The 20,104-nt window shown below is 41.4% G+C and overlaps 1 protein-coding gene across 4 annotated transcripts in view; it reads right to left on the reverse strand.

The window, feature by feature from the left end:
* Positions 1–20,104, reverse strand: part of LOC139267315 (versican core protein-like) — a 270,388-nt gene that overhangs the window by 75,448 nt on the left and 174,836 nt on the right. For all 4 annotated transcript variants that reach the window (XM_070885459.1, XM_070885431.1, XM_070885450.1 and 1 more), the window contains 3 exons: positions 12,133–18,891; positions 5,948–6,064; positions 3,203–3,316 (listed from right to left, as the gene is read on the reverse strand). In XM_070885459.1, coding sequence (XP_070741560.1) covers positions 3,203–3,316; positions 5,948–6,064; positions 12,133–18,891 — 6,990 coding nt within the window. The remainder of the gene's footprint in view (positions 1–3,202; positions 3,317–5,947; positions 6,065–12,132; positions 18,892–20,104) is intronic.

Below are 20,104 nucleotides of genomic sequence, written 5' to 3' on the forward strand. Positions count from 1 at the left end.
TGGGTGGGGCCTGAAGTGGGCGGCTGGTGAATAACGCTCATTTTGTGCTCCTATCCAAGATGAACTTTGGCCCCTACATGTCTACTTAACAAGAGTGACTAAACTTCAAAAGTAATCATTGGATGTGAAGTCCTTTGGGATGTCTTGAGGGAAAAATAATATGCTATATAAATGTAAGTTCATTCTTAGGACTTGTCTACTCCATAGCATTGGTTTGTTTAGAGAGCAATTATAAGCTTTATTCTTCCTTTGCTCATCTCCGGAAAGGATTTGCTATGCTTTAATGAAAGCGAGGCAGTGATAGGGCACTACCTGTAATCAGTCTCTAAAGAGACCAATACACCGACATCAACGTAACGTAGGGGCTACTCTTTTGAGGAGATTTCTTTAATTTAACAGGACTCCACAAAGGAACTCTGTGGATACAGATATTTGGAAATATAATAATATTTATTTTACCAAAAAACTTTAACTCGTGGAGGTGAACTGCAAGTGGAGTGCTTAATACTATCAGCGCAGTCCTAAGCCGCAGCATTATCATCGCCTTTAAGGTAAGTGAACCAACAGATTGGACAAGGGAAAAACAGCAGTCAGGACTAATGCCTTTGCATAGCACTGCCATAAAAGGTCTCCTACATATTTAGAACAACTCTTACAATTCAGAATGACATGTGACTAATAGACGTAGCATGCATTTCCTAGATCAGCATCTACAGACACTATTCACATTGGAAACCTACTTTTCCCCTGAAACATAACCTCCCAAAGGTCACTTATCACAATCTATGTGGCACTGACGTATAGGTTCTGTTGTATTTTGTGATGACTTCCACTTCTGTGGTCGTATCCTCACACCAGACAGCTATGTCTGTGCTTTGAAATGCATTTTTGTCTGATGTGGTAGAAATCTGGCATGTAATGCTTTGCCCAGAAAAGTTCCGTTGGGTCCTAAAGTCTGAGCTATTTTAAATCCCAAAGCTGGCAGGCAATAAATGGAATTTACAGTCCCACGCCTGATTTACTGCTGAGAAAACAGACAACTTCTCAGGTGAGAAGTTACTGTTTAAAAAAAAAAATTGGATCAACAAGAACAGATCAACATGCAAATATAAAACAAAAATACAGGTTTTCTGACATTGTAGTTCTTCTGTTTTATTTTGAAGCCAATATCCATGGATACTAGTGTCAGTCCTTGGCTAAGAAGCACACTTATGCAATGTGGGAATGGTTCCTTCCCTCGCGAGCCTTGCTCCCTTTTAGAGACTATCAAACTAGTATTGGCAACCTCACCCTATGGGAAAATGGAAATCCTGATTTATCATTGTAACTACGGCTTTAGTGAATTAACAGAGCATTTAACCTTCTGAGGACAGGGAAAATGTGTTTTTAAAAATGTGTGTGATAGTGAATGTGAAGCAAACATGCAAACAGAAATTCTGTACTCAAAGGTTCAAAAACCATAACCTACACAGATGGGTTTCCTCAAAAGCAAGAGACTTATTTATACTTTTTTTTTGAAGAATGAAACAAGTTTCCTGTCTGCAAAAGTTATGTGCTATCAATATAATTGTTGGCTGCATATTCGCTGTCACTGAACTAAATTATATTGCCTGAATAATGCAGCTCATTTCATAGCTTGTATCTAAATCTATAACCACTTCTTATGCCAGTGCCAAGAATGGATTTTGGTGCTTAAGCAATTGCTCTGCATTGCAGCACGTCTGTTGGCATCACCACATAATATTTTCAAATTTAAATTACATTGAAGAGAATTACTTCAACTGCTGCCTGCAAATTTGACATTAGTTTATTTAACAGTTCACAGATTGCTTAACAGTACACCTGCAGCTAACAAATTATGCAGAGAGACTGATTATAGAGTGGTGTTTGGATCTCAGTTAATATTGGAGAAACCTTAAGATTCAAATGTAAAATGTCCCAGTCTTGAACGTAATTTATTAAGTATATCTTTTACCCTGTTTTCACAGGCACTCATTAAAGGTCTCATCCAAATGGACATTCTTCTAACATAAGCCTAGACAGTGAGTGTCAGCAGACAATTCGCTTGTGGGGGCTTATCACAACTGGGACTGATCATTAACAATAACAACTTGCATTTATATAGTGCCTTTTACACAAGAGAAAAAAGACTTGCATTTATATTGTGCTTTTCACAACCTCACGTCGTCCCAAAGTGGCTTACAGCCAACTAAGCGCTCTTAAAGAGTAGTCACTGTTGTAATGTCAGAAACACAGCAGTCAATTTGCGCACTGCAAGCTCCCACAAACAGAAATGTGCTAATGACTAGATAATCTGTTTTAGTGATGTTGATTGAGAGATAAATATTGGTCAGGCCATAGCAAAATGTCCCAATGCGCTTGGTTTGTGCTAATTGGTGACGGAGACAAATTTGGGGATGGCATTCCTTGATTCTGTCCATTTGTGATTAGAACCACTGGCTTTGGATGACTGAATAAATCAAATTTGTTTTTTATTACACAGAATTCCAGGATTTTTAACAGCATTCTAAGGATCACGGTCCATAATTCCATCCACTTTTCTGCAAATGTCACTAGCGAACAATCAGGAGCAGGAAGCCAATCTGATTATTTTTCCTTCCAAACTCAGGTGCACTGAGGAAATTATAGGACTCTACTGCCACTCTCTTGAGATTAGCTAATTCAGCACAGCCTGAGGATCAAACCTGGGACCTTCTGGGTCTATATGGTTCAAGTCCACACTGGCTATAAGTACATTCACCAACTAAACTGTTGGAAAGTTCAATTAAAAAACTCTTAAGAGTCAGAGATCAGGCTTTATGCAAGGCACACATTGCACATTTGTGTTGCCTACTTAATGATCTGTACCTACCTCGGGCTTTAAAATGGCATAGCTGTAATTGCAAAGTATTTGGCAAGCTGCTTTAGCTTGTTTGCCAAGCACTTAGGCAGGATGTTGTAATTTGTGTCAAAAAATATGCCATGGTGTTGTTAAAAACATCATGATGAAAAGGAAAATGATGAATTACTGTTTGGCTATTGTCCCCATCATAGCGATATAATATTGTCATTAATCACCATCACCCCACTACTGCAGATGGAAAATGGATTAGTTTGACAGATGTGAAAAATTCTGGTCGGGTTACTTCATTTGAACATTCCAAGCAATGAGGTTGTTTAACTAATATATCGCTGGGCTTACCTTGTTCACATAGACCACCACCATAACTTGGTAAGCAGACACAACTGAAACAGTTGGCACCGTCAATACATGTGGCTCCATTACGGCAAGGGTTAGATTGGCATTCATCAATATCTGAATGAAATATAAGTGGGTTATTTTGGTTAGTGGTTAATTAAACCAAGCATTGCTTTCACAATTGCTATGTCTTGTTATGCCCACTAGAACTAAAGCAGCCAGTAATTAAAGCAAACCATTTGGATTGAACATGCTTCTTCAAAGAGCAAACCAGGAAGTGGCTTGTTTGAAGGTTTGGCTCAATTTCCTAAAAACTGGAAGCAGCCCTAATTAATCAGGATAGCATTGCTCTACAAGACTTTACTGAATTTCCCTATCTCTTCATAAAAACAAATAGTAGCACTTACAAAGTACTTCCAAAATTAGTGCTATGTCTAACTGATAGCATTCAAAAGATTGAGAGTTCAGATTCATTTGGGACATATCTGAATCCCAAAGCAAATATCATAACTAATAAAATTCAAAATGCCAGGAACAACCTCTTTCAGATAACCAGACCTTCAATTGGATATTTCGCACCCCCATAAAAGAGACACATCAGAGCCCCCAAGACCATTCTTAAATGGATGCTTTAGGCACTTAATCACTGGCCCAATCTAGAAATGGATCCTGAAATTCATATTTGTATGTATTTATTCTGTATTGGATCTTTTTATATAAATAGTATAACTATATAGTTGCATTCCCTTGCATCTGTAAGATATCTATATTTTATATATATATAAAATCTTTGAGTTGGCAACACTGTAATGTCCACGTTCCTTTGAAATCAATGGGTAACTCTCAATACTCCCAGCACATTGCTTCCCACAGTAGCAGGATCTTTAAAAATGCTATTCTTGTTTCTTCCAGAGGATGGTGCTGTTACCTCTATAATTTTTGTTTGGTCCAGACAAGCCGCCCTAACCTTTCTCAGCCAGTTACAATCAACACACCTAAAAGTTGCTAGTTCCTCTGACTAACCGTAAATAATGCAACTGATCAGTAAGAGAAAGAAAATTCAATTGAACTTTCAGTATAAAATTCATCCTGATAAAAAACAGGATTTTATTCCATTGTTACAGCGATATTAATACAGATATCTTCATTCTCCTACAGAATATTTTACATAATTAATATAACTTCTCTATATCGAGAGAATTAGTAGACTTCAAAAGTGGGTTTCGCATTTTGGTGGAAGGTCAGTGTCCCTGTCCAAACTGGGTGCCACGATGAACCTTAGTGGAATTTTCAGGGTCCCAGACAAATGATCACATTTTGGGGATTCGCAATTGGAGCCGTGCCTGTGCTGAGCAGCCTGCCTTGAAAGGGGTGTAAAATGGTGGCTTGCGAGCCTTTGGTGACTGCAGCGATGAAATGGGGTTGGATGCCTCTGGGGAAGTGTAAGAGTCTACGGTTTGTTATAATTCCCGGGGGAGTGAAAACACAATCTATTGCCCTGTGATCAATTGCACTCTTTTAGTGAACCTTTTTAATTTGCACCCCACACAACACTCGACATCAGAAGTGTTGTGCCATTCCTTGTGACCTGCGTTGCTGTGGCAAAAAGATGGAAAATGTGACATCTGACATCACTGTGTCATTGGTGTGTATCAAAGCCTCCTTGATAAAGTGCAACATCCCCACCGGCACCTGGGAATCTCTGGCCCAAGACTGCCAAAGTGGAGGAAGAGCATCCGGGAGGGCGCTGAGCACCTCGAGTCTCGTCACCGAGAGCAAGTGGAAATCAAGCGCAGACAGCGGAAGCAGCATGCGGCAAACCAGGCTCCCCACCTACTCTTTCCTTCAACAACTGTCTGTCCCACCTGTGGCAGAGACTGTAATTCCCGCATTGGACTGTTCAGTCACCTGAGAACTCACTTTTAGAGTGGAAGCAAGTCTTCCTGGATTTCGAGGGACTGCCTATGATGATGATGATGGTGTGCAATCTGAGTATTGGGGAGGCTGTATTCAATGACATATCACTTCTAGTGGAAAACCTCAGAAGTGATAGCAAGCAGTGGTGAGGTGGTGGTAGTTACCTTTAGCTGATTCCCCATCCCCATTCATCACTGATCCACCAGAACATGGGTAGAAACACATGAGAAAATCTTGCTTAAAAATATCTATATTTGTGAGGATTACCATTATGATAGTAAGCGGAACATCTACAGGTTGGGGGACGGAGTTCTAAACTCATGAAACAAAATGTTGAACATTCCAGGACATAAACAACTTTACAATTTTTGGGGATATATTGAATTGTTTCCCACGGTCAAGGTTTGTAGCATCAGTTATAACATCATCATCTAGTTAGGCATTTGAAGGCTAGATAGGAGTGTGTACTTCAGGTAACATTAGTAGACAGTGCATGAAATGCACTGGAGCAGTTTTCCATGTTTTATTGGAAACAGAATCAGATTGCTGCGATACAAGGGATATGGGGATGGTGCAGGAGTTGAGGTAGAAAATCAGCCATGATCTTATTGAATAGTGGAACAGGCTTGAGGGGCCAAATGGCATACTCCTGCTCCTAATTCTTATGTTTTTATGTTACGTGTGGAAGCACATCTACTGAAACTAAGATTAAAACATCACTCCTCCTATAATGTTCACATTCCAAACAAATGTCCCTAAAAGCTTTCCAATAAAAACAGTTGAAAGCATTGTACATCACTTGAATGTTGCAGTGTCTACTTTTGCTCTTACCTATTTCACAGTGTTCCCCAGTGTATCCTGGCACACAGGTGCAAATATAACTAGTTTCTCGCAGGTAACAACTGCCTCCATGATGGCAAGGGTTTTCGTCACATGGGTTAACTTGCGCTATGGTAAATGAAAGCATAGTTACATTTTAGCCCGTGAATATTGCTTTTATGTTGCAGATAGGGCCTAATAAAAATCACATGAATAATCACAGCCACATGCTACTATTATTCCAATGATATATTGGATAGAATTCAGAATACTGAACTTTTTATAAGATCGTTTTTTAATTTTAGTTTCTTTTTATTGGAGTCCCAATTCTGCAAATCAGTACCACATTTCCTTCTGTTAGGAGAGCCAGACATCAAACTGTAGGAAAAGCTACAGTCAACCTGCCATTAAAGGGTTAACATCTTTACAAATCTTTTACAAGTTTCAGAAACTTGTGAGACATTGATAATTAGGCGTTTGATCCAATAAAGAACCCTTTTTTTGCATATTTGGTTAATTATTAACAGCAAATGTTTATTGAAAATAGCTGAGTGCTAAAGTATTTGGACAAGTGTGCTTGCATAGCTTTCACAGAAACTCAACTTTGGAGACTGATTTTATGGGTCAGATTGCCTGAAGTAGTATTTTAATTTTGCCATTTCAAAAAAGATCTTTCCCCAGAATTCAGCAGTCAGGAATTTTGAGCAAAGTCAAAGAAAATACATTTTAGAAGACAAGAGCAGGAGAATTAAGTAAGGAAATGTTTGAAAGAGAAAAATATCTGTAACCAGGAGTATTGATTTATATTGAAACTCTTGAATTTAACCGAGTCACTTTGCAATATCTTATACCGCGACAGTATATAAGTATTTGAAAAGTGTTCGTTGAACACAACAAACCAGAAAAAATGACATATTGGAATGTCCTTGAGTCTTGAACTAATATATTGCAAAAAAAGAACAGTTGTGATACTGCATTAAACAGTTAAACTGCGACAACAAATATACAAAAGCAAGGTAGAGAAACTGCTGTAATAAAAACAGAAAATGCTGGAAATACTCAGCAGGTCAGGCAGCATCTATGGAGAGAGAAACAGAGTTAACGTTTCAGGTCGATGAACCTTAATCAGAACTGATGAAGGATCAACTACCTGAAACATTAACTCTGTTTCTCTCTCCACAGATGCTGCCTGACCTGCTGAGTATTTCCAGCATTTTCTGTTTTTATTTCAGATTCCAGCATCCGCAGTACAGGTTGAACTTCTCTTATCCGGGACTCCCTTATCCGGCACCACCCCTCGTCCGTCACCATTCCCGGCAGGGGATCAGGTCTGTGTGTGAAAGTGGCGGGAGCTGCTGCAGCGTCGAATGTGGGATGGCCGATGATCCGTAGAAACAGTGCCGACCTCCCCCCTCCCTCACCGACCCCCCACATCCACACCCACGGCCTCAGAGAGAGAGAAAGACAGCCTGACACTCACACAGACAAATGCAGCCATCGAGCTGCGCAGCGCCTGCCATTTTGCAACATTCCGGCATCGGCAGACCCGCTCTGGGTGGAAGTAGCCAGGTCTCTTGGTGCGAGGTCGAGCCCAACGGCGGTGTCGGGGCCCAGGAGAGGTTGGTGAGCAGTGAGAGGTGAGGAGGTCGGCCTGAGGATACAGCGTGGGTGTTGTTGGTGCCGCAGGTCAGCAGTACCCGGTAAGTCCGGGGGAAGGGAGAGAAGGGGGTCTGCATGACCGCCCGTCGTCTGGCAAAATCCCTTATTCGGCACAGGTCAGGTCCCGAGGGTGCCGGAAAAGGGAGGTTCAACCTATATTTTGCTTTTTTAGTCGTTAAACTGCTACCTGGCCATTGTATTTATGTAAATATAGTCCCAAGTATAGCTTGAACAAGAACGTTATTTCTACCAATTACTTAAAAGGGCTAACCATCAAGCATATAGTGTTATCCTCAAAACTGAATGGGCCGTATCTTGCTGGAGCGGTGCATCTCGTGAAGTGCCCCATTAGACTTTTTTCTGCATGCTTCAGCTCAAAAATGTTTTGCATCATGACTGCTGGAAGTGCAAGCTAATAATGGTGCAGTGAGGGCAATGAGGCATCTGGGACCACAATCAATGGCGGGACCAACAGTCTATCTCTTTAACCAATGAGATTTAAGGATTGAGAAAAAAAAACATTGGAACAACTGAGAAGAAAGGTGAATTAAGAGTCAAATCAGGCACAGAAAGAGAAATAAAGGGGAGAATTTGAACCTAAAAAAACAAATGGGTTGGGGTTGTGTGGGAAGTTAAAGTCTTAAAAATCTAAATCCCGACCAGAACCCGCCTCCATCCCGTCCACCGCTGGTTTTAACAGAGGCGGGACAGGGGGCGGGCAGTCAACCCGCTGTCAGGAGATGGGTCGTCTATTTAAATATTATAATGAGGCTGGAAGCCTCTGCTTTAACCTCCATTTTGAATTTCACTTAACTGGTCAGGCTTTGCAAGCCTCCTGAACCCCACCAGCTAATGGAAGGCGAGGACTGCTGAATCTAGGAGGTAAGTGTCTTTACACCTACCTCCTGGATCCAGGGTCCCTGCCTAACACAATCTCCATGATCGGAGAACCCCTCACAAGGCCTCCGATCCCCCCCCCCCCCCCACCTCCAATCCCTCCACGAGGCCTCCCGCCACCCACCCTGCTCAGCCAGCCCCCGTGCTGGTCCTGGCCCCCAAACTCATCCGACTCCTTCCCTTTGCTGGTCCTGGCCCCCGATCTCTTCAGAACTCCTCCAGGTGCTGATCCTGTCCCTTAATCACTTCCGGCCCACTTGCCGCCCTCCGGCCCCCATGCGATTCCTCCCTCCCTCCTCTCTGCAGCCTAGTGCCGCAGGCCTACCCATCTGGAGCCAGCTAGCCCCTCAAATCAGGCTTCCCACGCAAATCAGGCCCTGCTGTTAAATTTGATAGGGCCTGCAGGAAACCCGTTTTCCTGGTTTTCCCAGCCGCTTCGGAGACCCACCACCACGCTCCCAACCCGCCTTCCCAATTAAAATTCAGCCCAAAGAGAGGGAAAGAAACAGTGGATTAAGAGAGAGGAAAAACAGGGATAGATAGGAAAAGAAAGCAAATTAAAAAATTAAAATTTGTAAGAACAATTTACCACCTGAAGAAATGAGACTGCACAGTTTAATCTCAAGCTCCCTGCTGCTTGCTATTTTAATTCTGTCCCACTTCCACTCCGTCTTTGGCCTTGTATATTAATGAAGCTCAATGTAAGGTCGAGGAACAGCACCTCATCTTTCTAATATGCTCTTTGCAGCTGTCTGTTCTTAACACTGACTTTAACAACTTCAGACCTTAACTACAGCATCCATTTTCTCTATTGCAGTAGGTGCTGACAACGTGGAAGGTTGTGCCGACATTTCTGGGGATGGGGGAAGGGAATGGGTTGGTTCTTGGGTTAGGGGACCCCTTGTTGAAACATGACTGGTGGTGACTATTGTCATCAGAATCCCGGGCCACCGGAGCCCGCTTTGCCTTGCCGGTTTTTCATGCTTCCCTTTCTATCAATCCCCCTTTTATCTGTTCAAACACTCCCTGTGTCTTGTATACGACTTTGATTTCTTTGATTTCTCTCATTATGCCTTCTTTTGTCTCCTGCTAATATCACTTCTTCCATTTAATCATCTCATGTTATATAAAAGGGGTCGGAGGGTCTAGTAAGGAGGAGGAACTGAGGGAAATCCTTATTAGTCGGGAAATTGTGTTGGGGAAATTGATGGGATTGAAGGCCGATAAATCCCCAGGGCCTGATGGACTGCATCCCAGAGTACTTAAGGAGGTGGCCTTGGAAATAGTGGATGCATTGACAGTCATTTTCCAACATTCCATTGACTCTGGATCAGTTCCTATGGAGTGGAGGGTAGCCAATGTAACCCCACTTTTTAAAAAAGGAGGGAGAGAGAAAACAGGGAATTACAGACCGGTCAGCCTGACATCGGTAGTGGGTAAAATGATGGAATCAATTATTAAGGCATAGCAGTGCATTTGGAAGAGGTAATATGATAGGTCCAAGTCAGCATGGATTTGTGAAAGGGAAATCATGCTTGACAAATCTTCTGGAATTTTTTGAGGATGTTTCCAGTAGAGTGGACAAGGGAGAACCAGTTGATGTGGTATATTTGGACTTTCAGAAGGCTTTCGACAAGGTCCCACACAAGAGATTAATGTGCAAAGTTAAAGCACATGGGATTGGGGGTAGTGTGCTGACATGGATTGAGAACTGGTTGTCAGACAGGAAGCAAAGAGTAGGAGTAAATGGGGACTTTTCAGAATGGCAGGCAGTGACTAGTGGGGTACCGCAAGGTTCTGTGCTGGGGCCCCAGCTGTTTACACTGTACATTAATGATTTAGACGAGGGGATTAAATGTAGTATCTCCAAATTTGCGGATGACACTAAGTTGGGTGGCAGTGTGAGCTGCAAGGAGGATTCTATGAGGCTGCAGAGCGACTTGGATAGGTTAGGTGAGTGGGCAAATGCATGGCAGATGAAGTATAATGTGGATAAATGTGAGGTTATCCACTTTGGTGGTAAAAACAGAGAGACAGACTATTATCTGAATGGTGACAGATTAGGAAAAGGGCAGGTGCAAAGAGACCTGGGTGTCATGGTACATCAGTCATTGAAGGTTGGCATGCAGGTACAGCAGGCGGTTAAGAAAGCAAATGGCATGTTGGCCTTCATAGCGAGGGGATTTGAGTACAAGGGCAGGGAGGTGTTGCTGCAGTTGTACAGGGCCTTTGTGAGGCCACACCTGGAGTATTGTGTACAGTTTTGGTCTCCTAACCTGAGGAAGGACATTCTTGCTATTGAGGGGGTGCAGCGAAGGTTCACCGGACTGATTCCCGGGATGGCGGGACTGACCTATCAAGAAAGACTGGATCAACTGGGCTTGTATTCACTGGAGTTCAGAAGAATGAGAGGGGACCTCATAGAAACGTTTAAAATTCTGACGGGGTTAGACAGGTTAGATGCAGGAAGAATGTTCCCAATGTTGGGGAAGTCCAGAACCAGGGGACACAGTCTAAGGATAAGGGGGAAGCCATTTAGGACCGAGATGAGGAGGAATTTCTTCACCCAGAGAGTGGTGAACCTGTGGAATTCTCTACCACAGAAAGTTGTTGAGGCCAATTCACTAAATATATTCAAAAAGGAGTTAGATGAAGTCCTTACTACTAGGGGAATCAAGGGGTATGGTGAGAAAGCAGGAATGGGGTACTGAAGTTGCATGTTCAGCCATGAACTCATTGAATGGCGGTGCAGGCTAGAAGGGCCGAATGGCCTACTCCTGCACCTATTTTCTATGTTTCTATGTTTCTATGTTCTCCATCTAAGCACTTCACAGCCCATTCTATTTATTTTTCTGTGCGTGTGCTTTTTTTTTCCTTTTTCCTTTTCCTTGTTCTGTTCCTTTTTAAATGCTGTTCCTCTGTAATACCTCGCAGTTCTGAGAAAGGGTCTTAGACCTGAAACATTGACTGACTAACTTCTGTTTCTCCACAGGTGCTACCTGTGTATTTCTAGCTTTTTGTTGTTTTTGTTGAGATCTAGCTATCTTCTTGGTAAGTCAATAGTTAAATTCAATCGGTTTATGTAGGGCAACTCAAAAGGCAAATTTGGCATCACATGTAAAAAAAAAACCTGGTAACAAGCTTCAAGCTCAAACTATTATTCCTACAAGACAGATCTAATTAATAGGCTTTTCTACAGTTTCCATCAATGTCACGCCTAGGCTATATTAGGTGTACTTATGTGGGACAAGACCAATTCTACCTGAACTCTATTTTTGTTAAGTATTTCATTTGGCAGAGCCTTCCAGACAGGCACTAACATTTCTCCATTGAAGGAAATAAAAGAGTTTGAATGAAGAATCACTCCTGGTGCAGAGCCTTGCCTGCTGGGAGCATTATCAGGAAAATATGGGTGGAATTCCCATTTTCCATCCATTTCCCAATACCATGCTTCCCATGGGTGAGGCTCTGCCCAGGAATGCTCATTTAGAAAGTATCCCTTTAAGTAAAAACATTTGGGAATATAAATTACCAAAAGTAATGTGATATTCACACAAAATATGCTCAACACAGTATTTATCTTTGCATCTTTGTGATATTAAAAATCTGGAGAAAGAAGTATTCTGACTGATATTTCATACCTGGTACATGAACAGTCTCACCATCGTCTGGCTCACCATCAATTATGGGTTCACTAGTTTCACTATGTTCCCAAAACTCAATTTTAGAGGTGGTCTTCGATCGAGCTGTCGATGCCAGTGATGTTTCAGTTGCTTTGATGTCAGTTTGTGTCCAATCAAAGATAATTTTACCAGAATCATCAGTGCTCTGTATCAATACTTGAGCTGTTTGTGTAGACCTCCAGTCTTCTGGTCGGTCAGATGATAATGATGAAGGAGCATCTGTGTGGAGGTTAGTACGACTTATTAAAGGTTGTCCTACAGAAGATGAAGTAGGTATTGAAGGAGGTGCCTTGACTTCCTTTAATTTTGTATCCGTTTGAAGTGACACTACTGTTGTATCTTTGAAATCTTCCTTAACAAATAATTTCAGCTCCTGTGAAGAGCTCTCGTGTAAAGAGGACGATACTGTTGTGACTCTGACAGGTTCTGTAATATTCTTTTCAGCCTTTTCTTCTGTAGATAGCCATAAAGGTGTAGCAGTGCTGACTATAGTCCCTTTAGAAATTTCAACATAAATATTTTGTGCTGGTGAAGCCTCTACTTTTCCAATTGTGGCACTGTGTGGATCTGGTGGCAGTATTGTTCCTATAATGTGTTCTTCAGTATGTCCTTCAAATTCAGATAAAGAAGTTTTATGGTCAGTGCTTGGGTAAGCAGTTGTTTGTGGTATGAGTGATTCTGTTTCAAGCGTTTTGATGGGAATTGAATATGCTGCAGAACTTTCTACTAATTGTAATTTCTCACCGAGTTCCAATGAAGATGTTGTTTTAGCTACACTCTCCTCAGTGCTCTTGTCCATTGTCTGTGAAAATGCTTTGTAACTAATAGTTGGTTGTATAATTATCTGACTTGCTCCAATCTCTTCTTTCGTAGAAACAATGGCAAAGGTCGACGGTGAAGGCAAACTTTCCAGTTCTTCCAATTCAATTCTCCGTGTTGTTGGTTGTGCTGTCGCAATTTTTATAAATTCCTCATCATGCTTCTTTTCAGGCAGCACCATTGATATACTTTCTTCTGCATATTTAGTAACTTGTACAGCTGATGAGAGAAAGTTATTGGTAGATACATCAGCATGTTCTGTAGGTATTTGCGTCAAAATTAGAGCCCGCTCTTCAGAAGAATACACAGAAGTTGCTTTTGTTGGTAAACTTTGTGTGTGAGTAATTTTAAAATCAAGTTGAGATGATGTCTGCGAAGAAGGGGCAGCCTTATCTGACAAGCGGGTAAATGTTTTAATACCATCTCCAGAAAATTCCTCTTGGAATAAACTGGATACTTGTGAGTCTTTGATGTCCTTCTTATGTTCTATCACAGGAGTAGTGTATCCTTCAACGGATAGAACACTTGCATAGGCCTTTGAATCATTGACCATTTGATAAGTAATTGATTTTTCTGAAAATGTACTTGGGCCGTCTACATCCTTCAAAGGAATCTGCACAGTGGATGTATATATCTCACCCTCTTCTTTACCTGGAACTATTCGCGGCATGTTCTCCTGGGTGCCTTCAGTGGTTGAAATAGTTACAGTTTCCAGAGAGGTGTTTTCAACCTGTTGTGGTAAAATTGTACTTGTAAATAATGGCAATATGTTCTTCTCTGTCTGCGGTTTATGGATGTCTTTTCCAATTTTATCTAAGGAAACTTTTGTGCCAGTTGTGCTGATTATTCTTTTTTGTTTTGGAGCTACTGTGATTAAAGGTGAAGACAATTCTCCAGATCCATCAACATCTGTCTGAAGTATATTATTGAAGACTTCAGTGGCAATATACTTCATTACCTCAGTTTGGACAATTTCCAATCTTTTTGTAGCATTATGAGTTGGCAAATGAGTTGGAGATGCCTCACCAATTTTTACTTCAATTTCTTCGTTCCCGTCTCTTAAGTTATTGTCAACGTCAATTATAAAATCTGATGCTGTGGTAGTTCCAAATTTCTGTTCCTCTATAATACTGATTCCATTTTCCTTACCATTAATGTAAATTACACTAATATTTTGAGGTACAAGAGGACTATCTGTAATTTTATCTACTGGCAGTTGGTCATCTTCCCCAAGAACAATGGCTGCTGTTCCTGATGTCTTGCCATGAGGTTTTACAGTTCCCTCTTGGGTTTCTTTTAGCTCTGTTTTAACTGTGTTTAGCAATATTTCAAATGTTTTATGATCCACTGGACTGCTTACAGTGCTATGAATTATTGGTTGTGTGTAATTTATTTCATCACTTACTTTGATACTTGGCCTATGAACTATCCTAGACTGAAATATGTCCTTTGCTCTTTCGGTTGAAACAGGAGTTTCAGTTGTTACTGGTGAGATTTCTTTTACATGAATACTACTAACAAATACTTGAGGTTCTTTTCCGAAGAACACTTCACTTGTCAGAGCAGAAACAGTAGTAGTAAATTTGATGTCAAGCTTAGTCTCTGTTAAATCATCAGAACTTTCTTCTTCAGTAAAAGGAATGACTGTTCTTCTGCCTCCTTCACTAGCGTCTATGACATGTTCCCAGGGAGTCGGTGACTGCCTAGGGTATTTTACAGCTGGTTTTGATTGTGGTTCACCAGTAACCTCAATTTTCTCTAGTGCTTCTGATGTGGACTCGTCACTTCTTTCCTCATGTACAGCCACAGTAGTTGGTTGAACTTCCCCTTCTTGTAGCAATTCTACTCTAGGAGTACCTTCCCCAGAGCTTTCCTGCTCATTTAATGGAACTGTTGTGCTTAAGCCTAATCCCATTGTTTTGTTAGCTCTCTGCATTTTGCTGTCAGTTGTCCCCTCACCTGAGTCTACTTCACTTTCACTGTCTCCCCCATCTTGAGGGTGAACAAATCCTAAAGTATGGTTTTGTTCATCTTCAGCACTTTCTTCGGAGACTAATTCCAGTTGCTGTGCCACTGTACCTGTCTCTGGCCTCTGCTCAATTTTCCCAAGTTCCTTACTTTCACTTACAAGTCCAGTTAAAGATTCAGTGGATAGTTCTCCTATTTGATCTTTGCTCACCATGGCTTGTTCGACAGGTTCCGATGTGAAAATACTAGTCTTATTTTCAATATCTAAACCAGAAGCAACTGTGACTAATCTCAGAACAGTTGCAGTGCTGAAAGTATCTTCCCCTGAACTTTCAACTTCCCCAGAATGAATTTCTGCGGCTATCTCTTTTGTTGATGTAGTGGACTCTTCAGATGAGGATTTTATGGATAGTTCTGCCTTTGTAAACGTCACTCCCTCATGTGCAGGTGTAACAGCAGCATGGGGAACTCCCACATCTACTGGAACTCTTGTAGTCATTAATGTAACACTGCCACTCATTTCTGAAAAGGAAACCTCTGTGAATAGTTTGTCAGCTGATTCTTCACCAGAACTTCCTATTTCTGAAAAAAGAGTTGAACCCTCTTCCTCAGTTGGTGGAGATTTTTCAATCTCTGTTATCACCTTTGTTGCTTCTGATGTTGCTTCTTGTGACTTCAGTTCAATTGTCAGAGTAACAGTGGCCTGGGGAACTCCCTCATCCATTGCTTTGGTTGTGACTGACACTAATGTTTTACTGGTTTCCTTCTCATCAGCCAACATTGTTGCTGGAGATTTGTCTGCCAGTTGTGTATGTGTTTTTACCAGCAATTTTTCCATTTCTGACATTGTCATTGGTAATCCAGATGTGGATATTCCAGCCTCTCTCTCGGTTGCAGCTGTAACAGCAGTATGGAGAGTTTCCCCAACCAATGATGTTCTTCTAGTCACAGGAACTACCTGGCTGCTTATTTCTAAAGTAGAAATATCTGGAACTAGCCGGACAGCTTGTGTAATGCTTAGCGCTTCTTCTCCAGAACTTTCTATAAGTGAAGAAAGAGCTGAACCCTCTTCCTCTACTTTTCTGGTTACCTCAGTTGGTGGAGATTTCTCAGAAGAATCCGTAGCCTCTTTTTCTGGCTGTTTTTCGATCTCTGTGGTCGCCTTTGTTGCTTCTGATGTTGCTTCTTGTGACTTCAGTTCAATTGTTGGAGTAACAGTGGCCTGGGGAACTCCCTCATCCATTGTTTTGGTTGTGACTGACACTAATGTTTTACTGGTTTCCTTCTCACCAACCAACATTGTTGCTGGAGATTTGTCTGCCGGTTGTGTATGTGCTTTTTCCATTTCCGTAATGGTCTGTGCGAATCCAGATGTGGATATTCCAGCCTCTCTCTCGGTTGCAGCTGTAACAGCAGTATGGAGAGTTTCCCCAACCAATGATGTTCTTCTAGTCACAGGAACTACCTGGCTGCTCATTTCTAAAGTAGAAATATCTGGAACTAGCCGGACAGCTTGTGTAATGCTTAGCGCTTCTTCTCCAGAACTCTCTATAAGTGAAGAAAGAGCTGAACCCTCTTCCTCAGTTGGTGGAGATTTTTCAATCTTTGTGGTCGCCTTTGTTGCTTCTGATGTTGCTTCTTGTGACTTCAGTTCAATTGTCAGAGTAACAGTGGCCTGGGGAACTCCCTCATCCATTGCTTTGGTTGTGACTGACACTAATGTTTTACTGGTTTCCTTCTCATCAGCCAACATTGTTGCTGGAGATTTGTCTGCCAGTTGTGTATGTGTTTTTACCAGCAATTTTTCCATTTCTGACATTGTCATTGGTAATCCAGATGTGGATATTCCAGCCTCTCTCTCGGTTGCAGCTGTAACAGCAGTATGGAGAGTTTCCCCAACCAATGATGTTCTTCTAATCACAGGAACTACCTGGCTGCTCATTTCTAAAGTAGAAATATCTGGAACTAGCCGGACAGCTTGTGTAATGCTTAGCGCTTCTTCTCCAGAACTCTCTATAAGTGAAGAAAGAGTTAAACTCTCTTCCTCAGTTGGTGGAGATTTTTCGATCTCTGTGGTCACCTTTGTTGCTTCTGATGTTGCTTCTTGTGACTTCAGTTCAATTGTTGGAGTAACCTTAGCCTGGGGAACTCCCTCATCCATTGCTTTGGTTGTGACTGACACTAATGTTTTACTGATTTCCTTCTCACCAACCAACATTGTTGCTGGAGATTTGTCTGCCAGTTGTGTATATGTTTTTTCCATTTCCATAATAGTCTGTGCTAATCCAGATGTGGATACTCCAGCCTGTCTGGCAGTTCCAGGTGTGACAACATCTGTGACACCCTCATTCACTGCTTCCGTTGTGACTGAAGTGAAGGTTTTTGGGGTTTCCTTCTCACCAATCAAGGTAGGCACACTTGCACGTGATAAACTAATAGACTCACTGCTGGAAACTTCACCTGAACCTTCTAAGTTTATAAATGTAATCACTGTGCTAGTGCCTTCTTTAATCTCCTTGATTATTTTCTTATCTATAGGTTTTGACACTGCAGGGGTATCTAAATCAGGTTTGTCACTTATACTGCCAATAGTCGTCAATTTGGTTGGTGTGATTAAATCTATTTCATGTTTTTGTTCCTCCATACTTTCTTCTGGTTTTGATGTCTTGCTATCTTTACCGCCAGATGATTCTGTCACTGGCACATCTTTGGTTTCTTTTTGCATACTCTCTGGAACAGTCCCTTGAACAGCATGCTGATATCCAATATCTCTATGAGCTCCCTCGGTTAGCGATGACACAGTGATGCTGGATACAGTTAACTTAGTATCAGACACAGAGCCAGCCATTTCTCCACCAGAACCCTCCTCAGCTGTAAATGCAATAGCTGTATGTTTTTCAGTCGGTGTTGCTGTTTCTGGGATTGATGTTTTCTCAGAAATTTCTGAATGTGTTTCAGGTTTCTTTACAATAACTGTTTCTGTAGTTGTTCCCCTCAAAGTATCTGAAACAGAACCACTAATAGTTTCATAGCCTTCACCAGAACTCTCGACCTCTTCATTACCAAATGCTTTTAGTGAAGTGCTATACTCGGGCTCAGTGGAATGCAGGTGCAGTTCTGCTTTGTGTGTTGGAATAACAATTTCTGCTGATACGGAGACTTCTGTCTTTTCTGTTAGTAAGACCACTGTTTCATCTGCTGTAGTCCTTACTTCAATTGTATGTGAACCAATGTCCTTTGGTGCAGTTGTAACAACCACATGATGCTGATGCTTTTCTGCCAATGGTTCTGTCACTGAAATTACTCTGGGTTTTTTTTGAGTCGCACTGGTTGAATAGGCAGCCTGTGTGACTGATGAGATGATCCAGCGTTCCCCATCAAAACTATCTTCTATCCCAGAACTAATTTTTGTTGGGTCTTCTGTAACTCCTGGAATTTCAGGTTCTTTGCCAGTCAAAACTATTTTCAGTCTCTCAGTGGAGATTCCTAGTTCCTGCGTTCCAGCAATTCCGCTGCCAATCGTGAAATGAGCCTTGCTTTCACTGTGTTTTTCTGTAGTATCCATATCTTGTATTGTACTTATGGTGGGTGATACACTTTCTACTTGGTCTCCCCTTGCTTCCTCCCCATTTAATTTACCATATGGGGGGTCAAATTCCATCTGGCTCTTCCCATTAATAAAACTGAGTGACGGAGGGACATCCTCCATTGTGGCTGTTGTTGGTGCTTGTGTTTCAAATAGAAATTGATCCAAGTCAAAGTCTCCACTGCCTTCTGTTCCATCGTTTCCTGTCACATCAATGTGAATGTGCACTACATGAATCTTGGAACCTATTGCATGTATCACCTCTTCAGTTGATTGATTGCATGGTAATGAAATAGATTCGGTAGAAGTCATTTTGCCAGCTTCAATATCTTCTGGTTCAAGCCCTGAAATTAAATTTAAAAAAATACACGTCAGCTACAGCCATAAAAACATAGGAATAGGAGTAGGCCATTCAGCCTCTTGAGTCTGTACTGTCATTCAATTAGACCATGGCTGATCTGTATCTTAACTCCATGTACGCACCTTGGTTCCATATCCTTAGATAACCTTAACTAACAAAAATCTATCAAGCTTAGTTGTGAAGTTTTCAATTCACCTAGCCTCAACAGCTTTTTGGGGACGAGAGTTTCAAATTTATGTTACTTTTTGTGTGAAGAAGTGCTTCCTGACATATCTCTGAATGGATGCGATCTAATTTTAAGTTTATGGCACCTTGTCTTGGACTCCCCCACCAGAGGACATAGTTTATCTCTATCCGAACAAATCCTTTAATCATCTTAAACACCTTAATTAGATCACCCCCTAATCTTCTAAACTCAAGGCCATACAAGCTTAGTCTATGCAATCTGTCCTCATAATGTAACCCTTTTAGCCCTTTTGATAGAAATTGATAAAATTAATCACATATGAACAAAATGCATGTTAATCACAGGACAAGGGGGAAAATATCTCTTCTGTAGACCATGTGCTGTAAAATCTAACCCATTCCTAAAGAACGGATTTACAATTCTGCTGCATGGCAACTGATACTGGTTGCTATCTACCATCCGGTATCAGAATTTTATGTGTGGCTATCAGTTGAGAACGAGATCAGTCTTGTCTGTGATGCTGCCTACAGTCAAACAGCCTGCTAACTTGTCAGCCATCTTAAATACCAGTAGTCAACTAGTGCTTGTGGAACTGTTCTCCAGCAAGGAGTCAACAACCTTCAGAGAAGCAGATTTTCCCACCATTCATTTTACCGGCATGGACCTGTTGTGTCCTCTTTCTGTGCTATAAATACAGTGTAATGGTGGCAAAATCGTGGACAGCGCTTACCAGCATTTCTGATACACGTCACCGGCAGGTGAAGCAGGTGTGCCTGTAAAATTACCCCACAAATGTTGAGAATGCTGACCGTTTCAAGTATCAATAATGAACTAATGGATAAAGAAGAAAATATGCTGAAATCTATCTTCAGTTTTGAAGTCTCTTATCGAATTCTAGGGAACCTGTTTGTGTTTAACTCAATTTCGCCACCTGTCAGAACAACAACTTGTATTTATATAGCGCCTTTAATGTAGTGAAACGTCCCAAGGCGCTTCACAGGAGTATTTG

This window comes from Pristiophorus japonicus, chromosome 1, assembly GCF_044704955.1.
Source record: "Pristiophorus japonicus isolate sPriJap1 chromosome 1, sPriJap1.hap1, whole genome shotgun sequence".
Lineage (NCBI taxonomy): Eukaryota > Metazoa > Chordata > Chondrichthyes > Pristiophoridae > Pristiophorus > Pristiophorus japonicus.